The 23,703-nt window shown below is 36.5% G+C and overlaps 1 protein-coding gene across 2 annotated transcripts in view; it reads right to left on the bottom strand.

The window, feature by feature from the left end:
* Positions 1–5,235: 5,235 nt before the first annotated feature.
* Positions 5,236–23,703, bottom strand: part of smpd3 (sphingomyelin phosphodiesterase 3) — a 43,561-nt gene continuing 25,093 nt past the window's right edge. For both annotated transcript variants that reach the window (XM_082159555.1, XM_082159554.1), the window contains exons 3-8: positions 20,223–20,298; positions 14,269–14,430; positions 13,104–13,193; positions 9,540–9,603; positions 9,296–9,458; positions 5,236–8,014 (exon numbers count right to left, since the gene is read on the bottom strand). In XM_082159555.1, the coding sequence (XP_082015681.1) occupies positions 7,913–8,014; positions 9,296–9,458; positions 9,540–9,603; positions 13,104–13,193; positions 14,269–14,430; positions 20,223–20,298 (657 nt within the window). In that variant the 3' untranslated portion in view covers positions 5,236–7,912. The remainder of the gene's footprint in view (positions 8,015–9,295; positions 9,459–9,539; positions 9,604–13,103; positions 13,194–14,268; positions 14,431–20,222; positions 20,299–23,703) is intronic.

The following is a 23,703-nucleotide window of genomic DNA, read 5'->3' as shown; positions in this document are numbered from 1 at the left end:
AAAATAACTAACTCCACAACTGAGACTGCCCTGCTCTCGGTTATTGAAGCTCTGAGACTGGCAAGTCGTGGAGAGGTTAGGTACCTAAGGGCTCAGTCTTTAAATATATTAAAAGTATATTAGCATCATGCCTTTACCTATCTTCACAATACAACTTTTAACATACTTTCAAATAATTGTACTTTAGTATATTTAAAAAATATATATTTTAGAAAAATATACTTGAAGTGAAAATTCAGTTTATTTTTTTAAAGTGTATTTATTTGCACTTTATAATAAATATATTTTAGGTATATTTTAACTGTGTGCTGAAAATGATCATTGTAACAATGCATTTGAAAGTATACTTTCAAAATACATCGAAAGTATACTTTCAAAATGCATTATAGTATACAATAGTATTTTGTCCAAAGTATAGCTAAGTATTATTTGTCTATTAATGTGCATTATTGAAGACAAAGTGTGCGATTTGTAATATAGACTTATGGTCGGCGCTGATAGCCTCATGGGCAAGTGCGCCGCTGTGCTTCGGGAGACCTGAGTTCGAGTCCCAGATCGTGGACCTTTCCTGATCCCTTCCCCCCCCTCTCTCTCTCTCTCTCTCTCTCTCTCTCTCTCTCTCTCTCTCTCTCTCTCTCTCTCCCACCTCACTTCCTGTCTAGCTACTGTCTTATCCTAATTAAAGGCAAAAACTCAGAAAATAAATGTATAAATACACTTATGGTATATTACTTGTATGTTTCGAAGACATTTGTAATGTACTTGTAACAGAAATATAGTACACTTTAATATCACCAATCAAGCATGTAATTAGTCCCTACAGAGGCGTATACTTGAAGTTGTTCCAATTTAAATACACTTAAAGTTATGCTTTACTAAAATTTAATTACAACTAAAATATACTTAGTACAAAATGAGTTGTTTCAAAATAACACACTTCAAGTGAACTAATCATTAACACACTTGAAGTATACTAAATTAGTCTAAATTAGCATATATATTTTTTTCACCAGGGCAGTGCTTAGACCACTTCTCTTCTCCATACATGTCATCACTTGGATCTGTTATTGTGAAACATGGATTTTCCTATCACTGCTACGCTGATGACACACAACTCTACCTCTCATTCCAGCCTGATGATCCAACGGTTGCTGCTCGCATCTCGACCTGCCTGACAGACATTTCCGCAAAGACAGAACTGCTTGTGGTCTCGGCCAACGCAACATCTCCATTTAGCTTGGTTCATCAACCATAGCTGCTTCTAGGACAGCCAGGAACCTTGGAGTTGTGATTGATGATCAGTTAATTGCTTCGCAATTGCCAGAACTGCCTGATCCTGCAGATTTGCCGTATACAACATTAAGAGGATCAGGCCCTTCCTATCAGAGCATGCTACACAACTCCTTGTCCAAGCGCTTGTTCTGTCCAGACTGGACAAATGTAATGCTCTCTTGGCAGGCCTTCCAGCATGTGCTGTCAAACCTCTGCAACTGATCCAGAATGCGGCAGTGGTCTTTACCGAGCCAAAGAGAGCACACGTCATACCTCTCTTCATCTATTTGCACTGGCAATAGCAAGCAACCAGCAGCTGAGTCTCAGCTGAGTCTCCATTTTCAAGAAACAACTAAAGACGCATCTTATTCTTCAGCACTTGACCCATTAATATAAGTCAAGTCAAGTCAAGTCAAGTATATTTGTATAGCGCTTTTCACAATACAGATTGTATCAAAGCAGCTTCACAGTATTAAATTAAAATAATACAACAAAGTTTGTTTCAAGAGGAATTTATTGATTGATAAAATTAAATTAAATATCCCCAAAATATCCCCAACTGAGCAAGCCAAAGGCAACAGTGGCAAGGAACCGAAAAACTCCATCAAGTGACCTAATGGTGTCCTAAAACACCATCAGGTTACCTAATGGAGAAAAAAAAAAAAAAAACTTGGGAGAACCAAGGTTTGATTGCTTCTTGTTCTCCTCATTTATAAGTCGCTTTGGATAAAAGCGTCTGCTAAATGATTTAATGTAACTTAAACTACAGTAGATACTTTGTGTGGCAGCAAGCCAAGAATTTTGATTGTAAGACAATACTAAACAAGTACAGAGATTCTATTATGATTAGCTTACCAGGTTGTTGTAGGCCTTTGTAATGAGTCATAATACATCTGTTACTTTACTCATTCAGTATTGATTTCAGTTTCATCAGATTTGCAGACAAAGAGAAAACCAACATAAATTTTAGTTTTTGTTCCTTTAAACGTGTGGAATTCTATTTTGATTTCTTATTTCCGTGCGTGCCGGCGTGCACTGTAAAGACCAGAAAGAGGAAAAATATTACAACAGCGAAACAGGAAAACATGTACAAAAAAAGATCACTGAGAGAGGAAATGTACTACTCTGACGCCTCAGCCAACACAAACATGCAGTGTTAAAATGAATATTGTGCGTGCTGCGATGTGTAATTATATTTGTGATAAGCAGCTGTGCCAGTATATTCGGTCCTTGCATTTAGTCTTAAAGGGATAGTTCACTTTAAAATGAAAATTCTGTCATCATATACTCACTCTCATGTTGTTTCAAACCTGTATGAATTAATTTCTTCTGCTGAACAGAAAGGAAGATATTTAGAAGAATGTCAGTAACCAGACAGTTTCTGGTCACATTGACTTCCATAGTATATCTTTTTTTCCTACTATGGAAGTCAATGGGACCAGAAACTGTCTGGTTACTGACATTCTTCTAAATATCTTCCTTTCTGTTCAGCAGAAGAAAGAAATTCATACAGGTTTGAAACAACATGAGGGTGAGTATATGATGACAGAATTTTCATTTTAAAGTGAACTATCCCTTTAAAGTGACAGCAGCCTAATATTCCTGCTGTTCTGTGTCATTAATGTTAATGAAATAAAAAAACATCATCATCATCTACATTGGTCGAGAGGAAAGAAGATAGTGAGGAGAGCAGTCAGGAGGAAAGTGATGAAGACAGCTTGTAGGATAAGTGTGCCGAGTAAAGTGTGTTGACCAAGCAGCATCTCTTGAGAACAAGACAAAAAGTTATGTACACTCCTGTATGTTTGTTTTTGCATGCAACAAGTGATGAGAGCTACATTTCTTTGACACACTTACTGTATATGTGTCATGTCAGAAATATGTAAACATAAGTTATGCTCAAGACAAACTTGTTCATTTAACTTATATTTTTCATATTTTTGACATGGCATGAACCTGACTTTGTGGGATTTTGTCCACTCTAATAAAACAAGTCTACCATTTGAAAACCACTAAATTAGGTCATTTGGCATATAAGAAAGAAAAGGCCCTAGCTAGTATCACATCCTCTTTCGGTCTACCACTGGCCTAGACAAATGACGCTTTTTAAATGAGATCTAGCTCTGACCAAATACCAAGCACTTCTGCCCAAGGACTAAATGCCACTATGTTTAATCATGAAAGCCTGACCTGGATACAAAATAAAATGACTGAACATAATTAATTAAAATACAGGTGCTGGTCATAAAATTAGAATATCATCAAAAAGAATTCAACTTAGCAGGTGAAACTAATATATTATATAGACTCATTACATGCAAAGTGAGATATTTCAAGCCTTTATTTGTTATAATTTTGATGATTATGGCTTACAGCTTATGAATCCCACGAAATCAAAATCCCAGAAAATTAGAATATTACATGAAATCACACAGTAATTACACAGTAATACCATGGTCATTGAACCAGGTTTTGTTTTTTTTGGCCATGAAGATGTGAAAAAATAGGCATAAATCTATCTTACACATTTACCCAAATTATTATACACCTGTTTAACCAAAGCTAATTTGGGTGTGTTTCTCCATCCCCAATGTCACTTCTCTGTGTTTTACGGCCCTGATGAGAACGTCGGTCTCCTCGGCTGTGAACCGCTCCTGGCGCGCGCCTGGCAAATCCGCCGTTATAATATCAATCCGCCATGGAACAAGCGCGCCTGCTCTTAAAGGGAATGTGAGATGACGCTCTGATTGGTTTATTTCACGTTACGCCCAAACCACACCTATGAATAATGAAGATACTTCAGACCAACCCATTTTAGATTTGCGTCGAGCGCAAGAGTCATTTATCCCGCCGGTATAATAGCAACAGCGCCCAAGACCAAGCCCACAAAGTTACTTACGTTTCGCGCTTGATACTTGCGTTTCAGATCGTTAAAATAGGGCCCTATATATTAGTTTCACCTGTTAAGTTGAATTCTTGAAATAAATCAACTTTTTGATGATATTCTAATTATGACCAGCACCTGTATATTAGGTTTGTCATTGTTTTTTTTGTTTGTTTAAAAAAGAAAAGAAATAATAGCTGTTGGTTGAGGTAAATTAACATTATGCTCATTGACATAATGACATTGAGTTCATTATGCCTACATTTGAATCCAAATGTGTGTATTTCATAAATGGCCATTGTTTCATTTGTATGAAAACCTGCATAAGTGCACACCCAACCATTCTAAAGCCAATTGTTTACCATCTGCTTTTGAAGAATTTGTTACAATGGGTTTTTCCTTAAGTATAGGTTCCTGAAGTGTTAGGTTCTTCCTGATGTTGCACTCAACATGCTTCCTGTGGAATTTTTTTTAGATATTCAGAAAGTGAAGACTGAAAGTTTTGTATAGTACATTATTGTGTGTGATCACAAATCTTTCATGGAAAACCATTTTTTTAGTTTCATGTACTTTTAAGCATTAAAATCCAAACTTTCTCAAAGGAAGTCTTGATGTCCTTTCACAGGCACTTGGGTTTTAAAAAAAAAATACACACACACACACACAAAAATGACGGATTCCTCAAAAATATTAAGCAACTTTTTTCAACATTGATAATAATATGCTTCTTGGGCAGCAAATTAGCGTCTTAGAATGATTTCTGAAGGATCATGTGACACAGAAGACTGGAATAATGATGCTGAAAATTCTGCTTTGATTACAAGAATTAAATACATTTTAAAATATATTAATATAGAAAACATTTATTTTATATTGTAATATTTCACAATATTGCTATTTTTACTATATTTACTGTATCTAATTAATGCAGCCCTGGTGAACAGAAGAGACTTTCAAAAACACTACAACTCCAATGACAGAGAGATGCATTCATGGAAATTCATGGAAATTTGCGTGACACAAAACTCCTCAAATCACATTTATAATGAATAATCAAACAAACACACACACACTGTGAATCAAAGAGGGATTTTTTAATAAAAAGCAGAACCGAAATGCAGTTATAAAGAGCTGACACTGAGAAAGCTTTTCCCTTTCCATTTTCCCCTTTGAGAGCCTGACCAGCCTAAAGCTTGTAGTAAGCCGCATTCCTCGAATAAAAAAAAAAAATTACAACAACAAAAAAGTATATAGTCTCAAAAACAATATATAGAGAACATTAAGATCTTAATGGATGATGAGAGCGATGAGAGTGAGAAATTGTGAAGCTTCATTATTTCACTGCATGCATCTCTACAGCTCTCCCTGTCTGACCCTTGAACACTGACCTTGGAAAGTGATGTCAGTTTAGATACGATATAGGAAGACTTTAACCTCAGATTAATGATCAGGAGTTCCACTATCATGAGTAAACCTATATTGCACCCTGCGCTCCCTTATAAGCATTAGTACTGGTGGATCTGGAAAGGGTTAATTATTATGGCACACTGTCCTGATTAAAGAATGATACGCAAGATTAAAATTAGTGGCGGGTGGGTGCATTGGGACTAGATTAATGCTGCGTTCCATTCAAAGTTTGATGTGGGATGTTCCTATGGCTGGCTTCCAAAACCACTTTTTTGATGGCCTAAAAATGGCCTTTTATATAAAAATTCTAAAGAAACAAAAAATTTGATAAAATCTTTCATTCACTATAAAAACTACTGAAAAAACCCATAAACATGTATCTTTAACTACATGTTCTCATATAAACAACCATGTAATGCTGATTTAAATCTCACAGTTAGTTGCAAGCTGTATAAGTTTGATTCACTAAAAAGAATAGACTCAAAAGAGAACTGGACTTCCGTGATTGCACTTTTTCAACAGGGTCATTCATTCGGGAATTGGACCTCCCTGATCGCATTGTATGTTTTTGATACACCAAAAAGAATGGACTTTAAAAGTGTTATTCATTGAGGAATTAGACTTAGTTTCCCTAAAGTAACTATGATAGCAAGTTCCGTCGTTCTCAACAGAGATCAATGGAACTTGCGACCAAAGTTGGCTAGTGATGCTTTTTGGGAAACGCACCACTGGTCGCTCTGTATGTTTTCGCGAATTGGACTTGAATGGTCGTGCTATATCCTAGCTAACAGGGAACATTCTCCTAACATTCTGCCAACCGTTCTTCCAGTAATGTCAAAAAAACGTTCTTTCAAAGTTATCTGGTATTTCATAATGTTCTCAAAATACTGTTCATGGAACATTTTTTCCTGAAACGTTTTAGTTGGACATTCATCTAATGTTTTGTTTAACTCGGTGGTGTTCTCTTGCACTTTCAGAATTGAATGGAATGCAGCATTTGATTGGCCAATTAGTCTGTCAGTCTGGACAGGGTGGAGCTCTACACTAGGTTGCTGTAAACCTCTAACACAGCAAAAGCAGATACATGCATCATGGGGAATGTAGTCATTTGCAAATGAACAATGTCAAATCTACGAACCATAGTAATCATAAGAATAATGATAATAATAACAATAATAGCAATAATAACAACTTATAACAAGAGAAGTTTAGAGAGTATAAAAGTAATTGTGTTAACACATGAAGAGCGAGCTTCGGTGGGTCTACCTGGGGTAGTTCTTGGGGTACCGTTGCCTGATAAGTGTGTAAACATTTGCAGGGGACGACAATCTTGGCTCAAATATGTAAACAGTGAACACTGTGATGCCTTTTACAGCACCATTCTCCTGTGATGGAGCCACAGCAATACTGCAAGAAGGAAAAATGTTAGGGGAGGGGCTTGTGTGTTTTTGTGAAAAATAGCCTGTGTTAATTGCGTCTGGGGTTCACGTCGAACATGCAGGCCACGACAAACATGGCAGTGCACTGAGAAACATGCATCTACCGAGAGTTCTGGGTTAAATCCCCAACAATTGCTCAGTTTTCCCATAGTTTGCAGTGATGGCACCACTGCATCACTTCAGGGCTTGGTCACTGTATCCCAGCGGTCAACGAAACATGTTCTTAATCATTTTACTTAGTGTTAGATGAGGCCATACAATGCAACCTTCATCAGTATTGTATATCAGTATATAAACTCCCTAAAAAGATGGCATGAGGCCATAGAAACCTTAGAAAGACATTAGAAAAGAAAGACACTTGCTGAGGTCTTTTGAAGAACGCTGAAGGACAGATCTTGCGGTGGAATAACTTTAAACGCACAGACGTACATGTCCTTGTCCATATTGTGTGAAAGGACGCCCGGAACAGTCAATGTACCATGCAACAGCCTTCATTCGAATATCCGGGTCATGGCACCAGAAAATGGCCTCCTGATCAAGGGCCCCAGAGAAGCTTCAGAAGTTAATCTTTAATTTTGTTCTTCAGTTCAGATGTAAACATGGAGAGTCCAGGGGTGGACTGAAAACCACGGTCCAGAAAATCACACACCTGCACGCTGCTTTCAGCTGATTGGTGGTTTTCGCCTTTCTTTCACCCCCCTCTCTCGTCTATGCTCTCCATCTATGTCATCCATCGTGTTTTTTACGACTTATCAACCCTCTCAATCACCCTGCCCTCATCTGTCAGGAAGCTTGACGAATGCCTCCTCCTGCAGTTCTTTCCTTTCACTCATTTCTCTCGCTCTCTCTCTTTGCCTCTCCCCTCTCTCTCCTTGGCATTGATTTTCTTTTTTTGAATTATGGCCGGGTCCTAAGTCTCCTCTTCTCCAGTTGACACAACCAATCTTGCAGCCACTGAGAGGTGGTCAGTCAATCCAGCAAGTTGAGTGATGAAGCTCAACTCCTCTATATCCTGTAAAGGGTAATAGATCAAGTCATTAATAACTATTAAAATAACAGCAAAAATATATATACCATATAGCAATTCATACCTGTGAATATTTGAATTGGAACAGATGTGTCAGATACTATTTATCTTTTTGAATGCTATTCCAACACTGCTCCATGGGATGGCACCACAGAGTTAAGTAAGTATAACAAAACATATTAGTTGACTGACTAACATGAATACCAGTGCTGTAGAGTAGCTATGCACCAATGAAGTGAAGTAAAATACTACTCTTACTATTTCTGCATATACTGTGCACAGTAGGCAAAATTCTGCATAATAATATCTGTTTGAATAGATTTGCCAAAATGTGCAGTAGCTATACAAAGCACACTTAATAATAATGTAAATGTAAAATACAATATCACACAATGCAAAGCTCTGAACTAGACCCTTATAAATAAAATATTGCCTAACACTGCCTAAAAAATAGCTTTTGCCATTTTTATTTATTTCATCTTTTATTTTTCTATTTAGCTTCATTCTGATTTTAATTTCGATCATAATTTTAGTAAATACCTGTAGTGCATTTGCTTCAACTTTAACTCAAACAGTTAGTTGCCAGGGCAACATTTCGTTTAAGTTTCTCTTACAATTTTTTTTCTCTTTCTTTATTTCAGTTAACGGAAATTATTTTTAATAAATGTAATTTTAGTTAACAATAACAACACTGGGGAGTCTGCCAATATTCCATTACGAATATAATCAGCTACACTGCTGTCGTATGACCTATTTATATTACACATTTAATACAACATCCATTGGATTACCTTGTTTGCCTATGTTTCTTGGACCTTGTTTTATGTTTGGATTGTTAGTCTGTGTTTTTGACCCTGTGCCTGTTCATGGATTACGACTGAATAAAAGCTGCTTTTGGATCTTCAACCTGTGCTTTTGTGACGATGCAGATTTGAGATTAACCGCGGTGCAAGTGTGTGATTCAATTTTGTACAGAGAACTGTTACACCTCTAGTGTATTGCATTGTGGGATATGATACCCAATGCAGTGAGTTCTGTTGTTTAGTACACATTTTAGCAAACGTATTCTGGTTATTTTATTCATAGAAGAAAAGATTATGCAAAGTACATGTGCAGTACACCACCATGGACATGCTACTCAACAATTTGGTATTGCCATTTTGTTTATTGACTTCCCATGTGCATTCCCATGTTTTTTGCATTCACTGCGACATTATTTGCATAATGCACACGAAAAGGGAAGTAGGTTTATTAATCATAACTCACCACTTTCCAGTCCGGTTGCAAGCCTTCCTCTTTATAAAGGATGTAATCGATTCTCCTGCCATTGCCCTTCAGGGGGATTTTGCGCCCCTTCTGGCTGGGACAATGGTTCTTGCTTGCGGGGAACACCAAGTACTCTTTTCTCCCCTCTTCATTCTCCATAACTCTGTCAGAGAAATGCTTAATGAATGAGTGTTTACCGTGACTGCATAATCTATATAAACACACATATTTGTGTTCAGCTTACTTTTGTAGGCTCTCTGGTGAGCTGACTTCCTCATCATATAGCCCAGCCGTGTCCAGCAATGTACCTGTACAACAAGCATATGTAAACACGCAACAAATACAGGTTATATATAAACTGGAGATATAGATTTTTAATATATTTATATCCTGTGAGTATGACTACTGAAAAGACCCTTAGATCACAGATATTTGACATCTATGTGCACTCAAGGTCTCTTAAGAGTAGGACCAGAGAAACACCAGCATTAAAATGAGCTCAAGGGAAAACTGTACGAGTCACGACTGTGGTTCTTATATGCATATATGCTCTAATTGGCCATCTCCACCCAACCGTTTTCTCTCTTCTGTTTTTGTACTCTCTCTTAATACTTCACTAATTCTAGCATAGCCAGATTGATAGTTCCAGTACTTTCCATGAAGGTGCTCTTTGTGACCACTGTTTTTTAATTTAGCAATATATATATATGCCTCATGTCCCAATTCGATAATTATCACAATACTGAACACACGATACAGTATTATTGCGATACTCCAAGACATATGGTAAAAGGTTAACAAAAAATTTACTGTTGATTAAAATGCTAAATTTGGTATTACATTGGGGGTGGACATGAACAGGCTTTGCGTTGGGGAAGTCCCAAGACAATGGTGACACCAGAATAAAAATATATTCATGAAAATGCAGGATTATTTTGATCGAATATGCTTGAACTCTGCCACTGACTAGATATATTTAAAATAATTTGACCACTTTTTACTGGTAACATAAGAGATTTGGCATTATCAGGACCCACAAATATTCCCCCATTGCATTATTATATTATATATATATTATCAACATTATTTATAGTAGTTTAATGTAGTACTGACAAAACTCTGTAAACTTGAATTTTTTCTCACACAATCTATCAATAAATTACAGAAACGTCTTTCTGTCTGTCTGTCTGTCTGTCTGTCTGTTATTCGCATATCTCTCGAACCGTTAGTCCGATGGATTTCAAACTTGACAGGTGTCTCGCTACGGGCACGAGTAAGTGCAGTGCCAAGTTTGACCTTGTTTGGATTAGAAATGCAAAATATATCGTTAAATATATTGCTAAAAGAAGCACTTAGAAGGTTGTGGTTTAAAAATAAACATTCTGACATAAACACTCTGTCAGCTAAACATTAAGTCAGCTACAGTGTTTACTTCTGAATAATATATTTTATTCACGGCCATCATTTGTAGCAGCCTATTCACAAACTGTCTGCTCAAGCGTAGCGTTTTCTCGGAGTTCACTGTGTAGCCTGCTCCCTCAATCGTGTAGTTCCATTTTCCATATTTATTATATGTCATTATGTCAGTATCAGTATTTGCTTTCTACCATGCACAAATAAAAATGTCAGTGAACTTTTGCTGTGTAATTGTAACAATGAGCACTCAAACACACCGAACCAACAATTACTAAAAACACACACAAAAACAGATTTTGCACGGGTACTTTGCACTAGTAATAAAAATTTTGGGTGAACTGAACACAATACAGATTGTCACTATCCACGATACATATTGGTACGTTTTTGTATTGCGATATATTGTGACACGAGATATTGTTACACCCAATATGTGTGTATATATATATACAGGCTTGGGAGGGTTACTTTAAAAATGTATTCCGTTACAGTTACAAATTACTTCATAAAAAAAGTATTCAGTAACGTAATCCAAGTACTATAATATGAAAGTAATGTAACCGATTACTTTGGGATTACTTCAAGGTCACGTATATAAATAAAGTCAAGCAAGAAGAAATATTATTAAAAATGTGTTTATTTTTATTTTATTTTTAAGAATTTGGTCCAGTGTACAATATTTGCTAAATATACACACATGCCTGAATATATATTTATGTAAAGGGCTATACAGACATCTAGTGGCTAATGTATGGTATTACAGATTATTTTGTTTTATTTTTAATGAATTTTTAACAAAAAAATTAAAACACAACATTTAAAATTTTTACACAATCTACATATTAGTTTATTTTAAAATAGGCCTACATGTTGACTAAAGCCGTGATCTTTCTTAATTTGCCTGACTGGACGTGGGGCGTTGGCAGTGGGAGTTCCCCTACGTTACCTAGACAGCGAACATCCCGTTACGCGAGAAAAGATAAGAAAGGACATTTTGGGTACTAAAAAAGCTACTCTCCTAATTTCTACAAAATAGCAGCGGAATTTCCATGAATTAAAAGCGATTTACCCGCAGGCAGCATCGTTTCTACTGGCAGCAGTGATTCAATCTGCGTCTGAGGAGATTGTAGAAAGCTGTTATTTGCACATGCACCAGCGCGTGGCACACGTGAGTCATTACTGGCAACAGAACCAGGAACTACTGTATAATCAAGCAGCGCTTAATATAGTGTTATTATGCCAAACTACTTATTTATTTAGTTTTAAATGAAACCATTGTAATCCTGAAAGTATTCCCCCTTTTTTCAAAATGTAACTATAATCTGATTACTATGTTTTTTGACGTAACTGTAACGGATTACAGTTACTGGATTTTTGTATCCTGATTACATAACGCCGTTACATGTATTCCGTTACTCCCCAACCCTGTATATATATACACACACACACACACACACACACACACACACACACACACACTTTGGTATAATATTTTCTATATTATATAAACCGAATTGTGTGGGATGCGAGAATTCTGGAACCAAAATTAATGGGTTGTGGACAAATTAAGGTTGAGAACCCCTGTTCTTGAGGTTAGTAACAAAATTGTCGTCTTTCCATTACATTTTTACAGATAGAGTGTCAATCTTCGTACTCTCACCAGGCCTCGAACCTCAGAGGAGAGAAAAAACAGGGTGTGCTATAAAGAAAAGTGGATCACGCCCACTAATGGCACCCACTAAAATCAGAAGTGTTATTAAAGGCCTGCACTCCGTTAGATCTATTTCAGAAGTGGGGCTGGGCAAGAACTTCTCTACTGTGGTCTCCTGCCAGCTCATCTAGTGCACCATCTGCGTATGGCGCGGTGAGCACAGGCGTGTGACATCTAATTTAGCTCTGACACGGAGGCAACTCTAAAATCTCACACAGATTGAGACATTTGTGGGGGGAAAAATATGATTACCATACTATTTTAGATAATTTTGGAAAAGGTTATCTATTAAATTTAATAAAAATATCAAATATTTAAAAAATATATATAAATAAATTAACTATTTAATAAGAAGACAAAATATATAATTGTATTAATATATACCCTTACATACACTTTTTCCTTAAACATTAAAATCTTGATGTTGACATAACATGTACATGAATGTTTTTGTATCAACTAATCTTCTGCACTACACTGTATATATGATAAATAGATATATATCTGGACTATATATCTATTATATCAGCACTCTACTGTCTAGATGTGGCATTTTGCATACAGTTCTTGAAAAACCCATATTGGTCAACCACAAGTGCAGATCTCTACCCGCTAACCCACAACTTCCAAGCTTTTATGGCATTGCCTGTAAAAAATGTTAAGCTTTTTTACTGAACTCACCTAAGGCCCACGGTTTGTCCTCTCCAGGACCAAGACGACAGGGGTCTTTATAATGATTGAAGAGGGAATGCTGTTGTTCCAGTTTATCCTCTGAATAACAGAAAAAAATCAATTGTGAGACAGAAAGAGTTTTAGAAAGGGTTACATTGCCTCCTTCTGGTCATACACAACAAGATTGATCATTGTTGGTCACCTCCTTCCATTATTTTAAGTAAAAAAATATATTTAATATTCAAAGCAATTTTACAAGATACATTAGAAAAATTAAACAGAATATTCCTGTTATATTATTATTATAAATATTATATATTATTGTTATTTTATTATTATAATTATTATTATTATTAAGTGCATAATTCTGGCTCTAAAATATGATTTAAAATCGTATTTTTTTATTGTATTTTTTTTTAAGTTATAAAAAAAATAATTGTCGAAACCTTGGGAGAACTGTTTTTTGCAATAATAATTCTGCCAAGTTTCTTTCACATTTTGCAAATTTGTATTTTTTTATATAATAACAACAATAATAAAAACAAAAGCAATTCTAACTATTATTATGAATTATTATTATTATTAAAAGTAATAAAAAAAAAGGTAAAACACTTGGAAAAATGTTGCAATAATAATAATGATATTAAACAATTCTTCTGCTAAGTTTCTTTCGCATTTTGTCATTTCTTTAAATAATAACAATAGGAAGTAATATTATTATCACTATGAACTATTATTAATTCTACTATATATATATATATATATATATATACATTCATAATTATTATTATTATCATCATCATTATTAATAATAATTATTAATACAAATATAATTATAATGTAACTTTTTTGAATATTATTGTATTTTCTCATAATGAGTTTTACAAAATAAAATGGATCAATTGAGTCAAATTGGGATTGTTATAGCCATGCTATTACATACCATATTATATTATATATCACCATATATGTATTATATTATTATAACCCAGCTGTTATATACATTTATTACTGGTAGCCAAAGGTATAATACATTTTGCCCAAAATAAATAAATAAATAAACACCTGAAGGGCATTTCTTTATATCCTAAATCTGCATTCCTGATTCCACGTGGCCTGCTTATTGCTTTGGTATTAAAACCCCAGATGTTTTTAACGAAGAAAATGCTGGTACCCGAAGAGCAGTTGTCAAAGTTGAGGTCTCCGAGGATGACGTCAAAGGCCACCTGATCTTCCAGAACCTTCTCCTCGTCTGTGGGAGCCAAGGTGTTCCTCCTAAACTCAGCGCCCCACTCCAGCAGCATGTCCAACTGCTCACAACGCACAGATGCATCACCTGAGAGAGGAAGACAGATTTACACAAACAATACCTACCAACAACTAAAATCTAATTTAGTTCACAAGATCACAAATTTCATTTTACGGAGGGTTTTATTCAATAAAAAGTGCATGGATCGCATTGTGCAAAACAACTCATTGGATTTGGGTGTAATACAATGAAATAGCGTCGCACTGAGGTGCCTTCAGTTTATCACATTTTCACGACTCGTTCTGGGGCAGTTATGGCAGATGTAGCGATTTAATGAGGCCGGGGTGGGAAAACAGAGCCAAGAAGAGTGCGAGAGCAGTGAAGCATAGAAAAAGAGATGTCTGCAACATCTCCCCTCTGCTTTGGTGGAGCTGGCAGTGGCAAGTGTAGAAGAGAGAAAGAGAGAAAGAACAGCAATTTAATTGCAAACCTCAAACAGTAGCTGAAGTGTGTGTGCTTTGGTGCTGAAAAATAACCTTTAAAGACATCTCTTAAAGGTGTAGTGTGTAATTTCTGCACCTCTAGTGTTACCAAATGTTTACTTGATTCTGATTGGCCAATCAAAGCATTCTGCAGTCATCTGTTTTTATATAGTGTATTATTTTGTTCACTTGCAATGTACAATGTTGCAATGTTTAAAAGTTTGCAGTTGGTACAATTTTTGGGAATGCTTTAGATCAGTGGTTTTCAAACTGTGGGTCGCGACCCACTTGTGGGTCACACAGTGAGAAAAGGTGGGTCGCACAAAGGCACTTAGCTGCAGCTAAATTTACGTTACGATGAGTGAAACAAAACCAGTCCGATTAATGACCAAACGACTATGAGTTTTAGCGCCCGCCAAAGTGTTATTTGATCGGAGAGTAATGTAGATGAACTGCTGCGCTTGTGACAGAGTCACAGTGCATGTTTAACTGAAAGAACTCGGTCGCGCGCGCGCACTCTCTCTCTTCGGAGCCAGGCGAAAGTGTAAAAAAGACTTCACCATCTCCAAACTAAGCGCTGTCCTGCTCTCTCTCCCTCGCACGTATTAATCAAAATAAATCGACACGGTGGTAAAAGGTCGGAAGACCAAAGTTTCACGTGGAGCATTCAGAGATTTTTTTTTTCTTCCTCAATTACCGCTGGTTGTGAATTGTGCTTAATAAGATGTTGCCTTATCTTCTCTGAAAAGCGTCCCAGACATTCAGCTGACATAAAACAACACTTTAATTAAACGAAAAAAAAAAACTATCCAGTGATGAAATGTTTTCTGTGTTGACACAAATCTTGGATGTCTATGTCCTAACTGCTGGGATAATCACACAACGCGCACGACATGTCCAATTCGCGAACTAATGACTCCTTTGAACGATTCATTTTAATGAATGGACAACTGATCTTTCCAACAGTGAACTCAGGAGACGTTTGAATCAGTAACACTTTACAATAAAGTTCTATTTATTACATAAATTACATAAAAAGTACAGTTTGCTTACTCAAGCTTAAGCTTTAAAATAAATAAAACCCCTTGTTTTTTTTTTTGAAAACCATATGACTACATTTTTCCACACAGTGCTATCAAGAATCGATAAGAGAATTGTTAAAGAATCGGATCGATAATCAGAAATCGTCAGTGGCATTATTATTATTGATAAAATCTTATCATTTCCCATCCCAATGTGAAGACGGTAAAATTATAATCAAACATTAAAGAACATACATGTTTTTAAAAGTTTTTTTAAGAGTTAAAAGTTAAAAATATTTTGCTAACATGAAGGCTTGTCACTGTCAGTCTTTTTACATCAGTGCAAAACTAGGGAATGCAGATTAAGACCATCAGCATGCATTGATTAATCCCATGGCATGTAGAAAAAAAAATGTACGACCAAATCATGCTGGTGCGACCAACTGAGAAAGTTGGTAGCACCAGTGCAAGTGGGTCTTGAGATTGATTATACTTGTCTAGGTGGGTCCTAGAACGAAAAAGTTTGGGAACCCCTGCTTTAGATTACAGCCCACAAAGTACTGCGTAAGTAAAACGAATTTACAACGCAACATTTGGTAATTATAGTGTACATATAATATAAATACATGTAAGTTTAAGGGAACAATATGTAATGTTTGGGGAATAAAGGGGTCACAACCAGGAAATTCAACAAATGATTAATACTATAAGTATTTTAGAACTAAGGGGTACTTATTCTACTGTTATGATAGGCAACAATGTTACGTCTGGGAGCAATTTAGCTAGAACATACACTGCATACCTTTTTGTAATAATAGTGTACCAATACATACAGCCTAGGCTTTTTTTAAATTACGGGGTACATATCAGTGCATTTATAAATCTTTTTTTATACATCAAAAGTGCAGCTGTTTTAGTTTGTTTCATTAGTTACGTGTTTCATAGGGTTGTCAACATCAGAAAAGGAAAATAGGGGACAATCGTGGTTCTTTAAAGGAAAATGAGGGACATTCAAAATATTTGTGCTGTAGGCTACCACACAGTGTATGTAATTTCAGTGTCTGCAGTTAAGTTTGTGTTTAAAAGGCTCTTAGACATAAAAAACGTATGAAGGCTGCATACGTCATCAAGGATGTCTAATTTAAGAAAAGTAACCGTAGTAAAATTCACTTATTCCTTGTGAAGTGTAAAATACTGCAATTTCTTTCTTACTTTGCAATCTTAAGGTTACTTTTCTTAAATGAGACCGCCTCGATGACGTATGCAGCCTTCGAAATGAGCAAGTGAAAGCGATTTGCCGTTAGCGTTGGGATGTGATTGGATGATGACAGGTTTCAGTGTCAGTGATCATTCTCAAGTGTCGTGATCAGCACTGCTGTTGCTGTTGTATCAGTCAGTCATTCGGTAAGTGTAGCAGTCAATAAACGGGACAAGGGAGGTCACGCATGGGATCAATTCAAATCAATTAGGATTAAATCAATTAGGTCCAATATAAGGGACGTCCCGGCTTATACGGGACAGTAATGGCAACATAGTATTTCAAGGCAAGCAAAACAAAAACTATTGCAACATTTTTTTTTATACTGGGGAAATATACTCTCGTTCCATGTAGTTACAAGGCAAGTGTGACATCTGCAGTCTGTAAATTTAAATGGTGCTTGTTCCCTGTTCCTTCCACCAGATGGAGTGCCCATGATCTCCACCAGAGGGCACTCCTCTTTTTCCCCTCATGAACTTCAATTTCAAGCGATAGTCTACACTGTAAATTTGTTTTACTTACGCAGTACTTTGTGGGCTGTAATCTAAAGCACTACCATTTTTTTATGTTTGCGAAAGAAATCACACCAAAGCTGCATTTATTAGATGAAAAATGCTGTCATATTTTTTATATTATGAAATAGTACAATTTCAAATAAGTTTTTTCTATTTTAGTTGAAAGTTGAATTTTCAGCATTAGAACTCCAGCCTGCAGTGTCACATGATCCTTCAGAAATCATTCTAATATACTGATTTGCCGCTTTTTCTTCAGGATTCTTTGATAAATAGAAAGTTCAAAAGAACAACAGTTCTTTTTGCACAATTGTTTAGTTCTGTCTGAAAATGTAAGATATTTGAGACATAGGTGATACTTAAATTAAACAATTTAGAAATCCATTATACATAAGAGCAGCCACTGAGCCAGAACATTTCCTTCTAGGCTGCTTGAAATCTCAAAACTGCTAAAGAAACCACATTTCAGTATTTTCAAGGCAAGTAACCTCGTGTGTACATCAGAAGAATAACTTAAATCCGCCTCTGCACTGTCAAAGTCTATAACACACACACACACACAGTTTGACAGAGGAAAACGAGCGATTGAGAATAACCAGAGATGCTCTGCCTCCTCTAATAACTGAAGTCCCTGTCCAGCATCATCTCCAGTATAATCAGGTTTCTCTTGCTTTCTTCCCCGTTTCTTGCCTCATTCCCTCATGTTTCATTTTTCCTCCTGAAATAGCCCCTGTTCTATTATTAGAAAGGGTGGCAGACACACGGAGGCGTGGGTGGATCCCGGAATAGCAAGAGAATGTCTTCGTAAAAAATGAGCGCTAGAGACCGTGAGCTTTAAATAGGGCTGACGCCAGGAACGGCGAGAGCCCGTCGTCATGGGAACCGGGACCCTGTGGGCGAGCGGGACACGTTGATTAATCGGAGCGGAGAACAGGGGTCAACATGCAGTGATGTCATAGGCCCTGCATGTGAAGTGCCGATTCGGGTATGTGTGCATGACACGAGCTACTGAGATAAAGCAGAGAAGACTCGTTCTTTTATACGGTTCGCACAAAACCGCACACATACACACAACCGTTTCCCTGCTCTGTGTGGAAATCTACTCAGATGTGTGGCAAACGAGCAGTAGGATCGGGACAAACCTGTCAGGATCACTCAGCATCAGCGCTCTAGTCGGAGTACCACAACTCCACTGGGGTTTAGAGTGTGTCTAAAACCTGAAAAACCGACATTGTGGGAACCTTCTAGTCCTGACTACAAAAATTTGCTTCATAACGACACTAATTAACAACTTTTTAAATGTATAATTAGCTTAATTTAAGAACTTGATTTGAGGTGAAATCATTTATTAAAATGAAATTAATAAAACAACATTAATAGTAAGCTAATAATAATAATTACAGATTTAACAATTCAATACTATAGATATAAATTTTGTAATATAATACTTATAATATCAACCAACTCTTGCTTGTATATACCAGACCTGCAAACTCCTCAGACTAAAAAAGGTGAGGGGGGTGCAGACTAACTTTTTTTTTTATACATGCCATGGGATTAATCAATGCATGCTGATGAATGATGTATAATAATTAATCTGCATACCCTAGTTTTGCACTGATGTAACAAGACTGACAGTGACACAATAAGACCTCATGTTAGCATCTTTTTACTCTTAAAAAAAAAAATATTAAAAAACATGTATGTTCTTTAATGTTTGATTATAATTTTACTGTCTTCACATAGGGATGGGATTTGATAAGATTTTATCAATAATAATGCCACTGACGATTCTGATTATCGATTACCCCCCCCCCCCCCAAAAAAAACTCTCCGGTTCTACGCGATTCACGTAAATTACCCAATTGACCAAGAAAACGGCGATTGTCGCCAAAAAGCGACAAGTTTGCAGGTATGTACATTACTCACCGATCAAATAAGACTTTGGCGGGACAAAAATTCACTTTAGCGGGCGCTAAAACAAGTTCAATGCAGGAAAATTCATGCGTGAGTTTCCATTAGACTCGCACGGTAGAAGGCAAATGGCGAGCTCAGCTGTTGTTGACGCTGTGTGTGTCATGGTGTGTGTGCTTCAAGATTATGACGCAAGTGCTAAGATTCCGATTGGCCAAGAGAAAAAGTGCTAAGATTCCGATTGGCCCAGAGAAATGTAAATTATAAGAATTATCCAATAATGTTTCGCAATTCTAGCCTGCATGGCAGTTTACTGTGAGAAACAATACCCCCCCCCCCAAAAACCTCTCCGGTTCTACGCGATTCACGTAAATGACCCAATTGACCAAGAAAACGGCGATTGTCGCCGAAAAGCGACAAGTTTGCAGGTATGATATACAGTCCTATTGTGTACATTGTTCATTTCTTTTTCTTCCTTGTTGTTCGTCTCCTTCGCATCAGCTATTATAAAGAAACATCCACTCTTTGCACATTTTGGGGGCGGAGCAATGAAGGGAGGGTTGTGCTTGTTTGGGTCGATTTCAAATATCAACAGTTTTTCTCAGAAATCGCTTACTGCACCTTTAAGTCACTATGATGTGACTCGAATCCCTCTGTGTATGTGTGTGTGTGTGTGTGTGTAGACACCTACCTTCAATAGCATGCAGATGAGTACAAGTGATATATCCAACAACCCGTTGTTCCTGAGCAGAGCTTCCAACCTGCACCTGAGAGAATAGAGCAGGAGGACAAAAGAGATTGAAGAGTGAGAACTTTGCCACATCAAACGTGTTATTGAAATGCAAAATCAGTTATGAAGTGCTGTCAAACACCCCTGAGCGGTGTTACACTCTCTCTCGATCAGCTTCTTCTGTCATAACTCTCTCAGATGTCTGGGGTCCATGTTAAAAGGTAAAAGTCAGAGCATCATCATTTTATCCAGCTGCACCAAATTCCACAATTTCATCTTGTTTTTCTTTTCTGGTTCATGCATAATATCAGCACATTAGTGAGCTGACGGACTAAATATTGAATATTGAAATACTGAATGTTGAGAGCAAATGTAACACCTAAAATTCTGCAATGACAGCACTTACCATTTTGGATTGTGTTTTTTGCACACACATATAAGCTCTGTACCTATGTACTGTGTGTGTGTGTGTGTGTGTGTGTGTGTGTGTGTGTGTGTGTGTGTGTGTGTGTGTGTGTGTGTGTGTGTGTGTGTGTGTGTGTGTGTGTGTGTGTGTGTGTGTGTGTGTGTGTGCTCTAAAGTTTACGTACCCCTTGCAGAATCTGTAAGACTTAGAAGCTACAGAAAATACTTACATGTTTCGAAGAAGACAAAAAAGTACAATTTACCCTGATCATCCAATTCAAACCGTTTACACCCCCAGCTCTTAATGCATCGTATTTCCTTCTTGAGCATCAGTGAATGTTTTCAGCTTTTGTAAAAGTTGTGTATGAGTCCTTCATTTGTCCTCAGTGTGAAAATATGGATTACAGAATCATACTGCTGGAAAGAGTTCAACTATGCAAAAGATGCTGGAGAACCAAAGATTGTGTAGGACCTAGAGGAATTAACTGCTCGTGAACAACCAACATAATAACAGTCGTCAGTTAAGAATCAAAGGTATATGTACATTTTTGAATGGGGTAATTTTGATAAATTCAGCTATTATTTTGTCTTGTGGACTATGATTCTGCAAGGGGTGTGTAAACTTTTGAGCACAACTGTATAAATAAATTGTAATAAGTAAATACAAAAATCAATTGCTTGAAATGCTATGAGTGAATTTAGGCATCACGTCATTATAATGCGCGGTATGAAAAATGGACATGGAGATTTGCTAAAGATTAAATGTAACAGTTGTTTTGATTTTATTTTGATTTTATAACTGTAGGTGAGCATTAAATGACAGCAAAAGTAAAATAGGGAAATTAGCATGCATGTTTGTTTGTGTGAGTCTGTTTGTTCATTCTGCCATCTCTCTGTCCTCTTTTCATCCAGACAGCCCATTCAGTGTAAATCATTTAATGACTTACATTGGCTTATTCCCAGCAAAGACTCCAAGTCAAAATGCTGAGAGCTACAGAACGGCTGGACTTTCTAAGTACTGAAGCCCTCCACAGAGTGCAAGTTCTACATTTCAGCAGTGGTTGATAATAAATGTCATTGTTCTTTAGAGGTGATTTGTAGATTTAATTACAATAATGAGATTCTGACCATGTGGTCTCTATACCATGAGCTCATTGCATTGGATCAAACAGGGCTAGCACTCTTTCACTTCATTGCTGGCTTTTTCCTCACTCAGCTTCATTGCCTTCCATAGCTTCATGGCCTCTCTTTCTCTTTCTGTGTCCTTGCGTATTAATATTTCAAATGTTTATCCATGCTTGGCTAAGTGTGTGTGTTTGCAGTGACAGACTAGAAGAGGCAGGAAACCCAAAGGGCTGAAAATGTTTTGTGTCTATAGGGAATAAAAAAAATAAAAAACCTTTTTTAATTTTTTTTATTACAGTCTTGTTAGCACCAACAATTAGATGAAAAAATACTTTTTTGCCTAATTTGAACTAAATTACAATTACAGTTTGGATTACACAGTAATAAACTTTATGTGTTGCATATTTGTCAGTCACACATAAATGAAACAGGTAAGAAAAAGGTAAGACTTTTTAAAGACACATTCACTAATAAACTGATAAACTGAATGTGTTTTAAATTGACAAAAAAAACAAAACAAAAAACAGGTTTATATATTTATATATCAATAAATACAATTTGTTTCTTATACATTTGAACTAATTGAATATTGCTTGTTCCACGGCTAGCCACATATCATTTTCAAATGAATAAATGTAATTGTTTTCACAATGCACATATTTATGTTTGTTCCAAACAATTTGAATAAATGCATTTTGAAAATATGAATATTTAAATAAAATTAAAAAGATGCCAATACTTTAAAAACGATGCTGTTTTTTAAGTGCAGACATTTTAACCATTTCTTTTAATTATGACTGACAAATATGTATCACATTAAGATGATCATTTTGTTTACGTTAACTGTGTCATGTAAATGGATGGAAATTTTATATGAAATTCAAATAATGAATTTCATTAATCCCCCCCCCCCCCCCCAAATAATTTTCATGAATACACTGAATCCAATAATTAATACCATATATATTAAATTGTATCAGTAAAATGAAGGAATGTGTTTGATAGCATATTTGTTTTTCTGTGGTATCGAAATTGATATTCAAATTTCACTGGTATGGATACTGAAATGTTGCTATTGTGACAAATCTAGTGTCTTATGTGTGTGCAAGGGTATTGTGACCTTGCACAATGTTTTATCTGAGCTAAAGTCCATGTAAGGTTCTGGGTTTTGATTAAGTGTGCATACATGCAAATAAGTGTTAATGAGCAGTGTGCTAATTGGAATGTGTCTGCCACTTGTGGGATCTCTTATAAGGTGAAAGTTTATTTGCCCAAAGGAGAAACAGTCGGCTGGCTAAGTCCAGCACACACACGCACGCACACACACACACACACACACACACACACACACACACACACACACACACACACACACACACACACACACACACACACACACACACACACACACACACACACACACACACACACACACACACACACACACACACACACACACACACACAGAGGCTGGCTAATGAACTTCCTCCCGTTCTTCTAATCCACTCCTGCTGGCAGCTTGAATGCTGAGCTGATAACACACACAGCAATGACATGACTAAAGCTGAAGACGGCTAGTACTTTACACTAACAAAGCATTGCAAATAGAGCTGACCACAGCAGGAGCAGCGGGTCACGGTCTTTTACCGCTGAAAGGCGGCACTGATTGCTGTACAATCTTCAAGTTTTAATGGGACAATTTTGCAATCCTTCAGCATTTTAATTTTTCCTCCTGAACACAATGTATAATAGCAGTCAAATTTTCTTGCACTGAAAACAGTAATTAAGTATTATTCAAACATTTTACATCCTTTCTTGGCCTCATTCATGAAACACAAGCAGAACAAATTCATGAGTATATCACTCATAAATCCATTCATACATAATTATCCCATTGAACTAAACAACAACT

This window comes from Leuciscus leuciscus, assembly GCF_965113295.1.
Source record: "Leuciscus leuciscus genome assembly, chromosome: 25".
In the NCBI taxonomy this organism is placed as follows: Eukaryota; Metazoa; Chordata; class Actinopteri; order Cypriniformes; family Leuciscidae; genus Leuciscus; species Leuciscus leuciscus.
The sequence above is the reverse complement of the archived record's forward strand: the minus strand, read 5'-3'. Positions and strand labels throughout refer to the sequence as shown.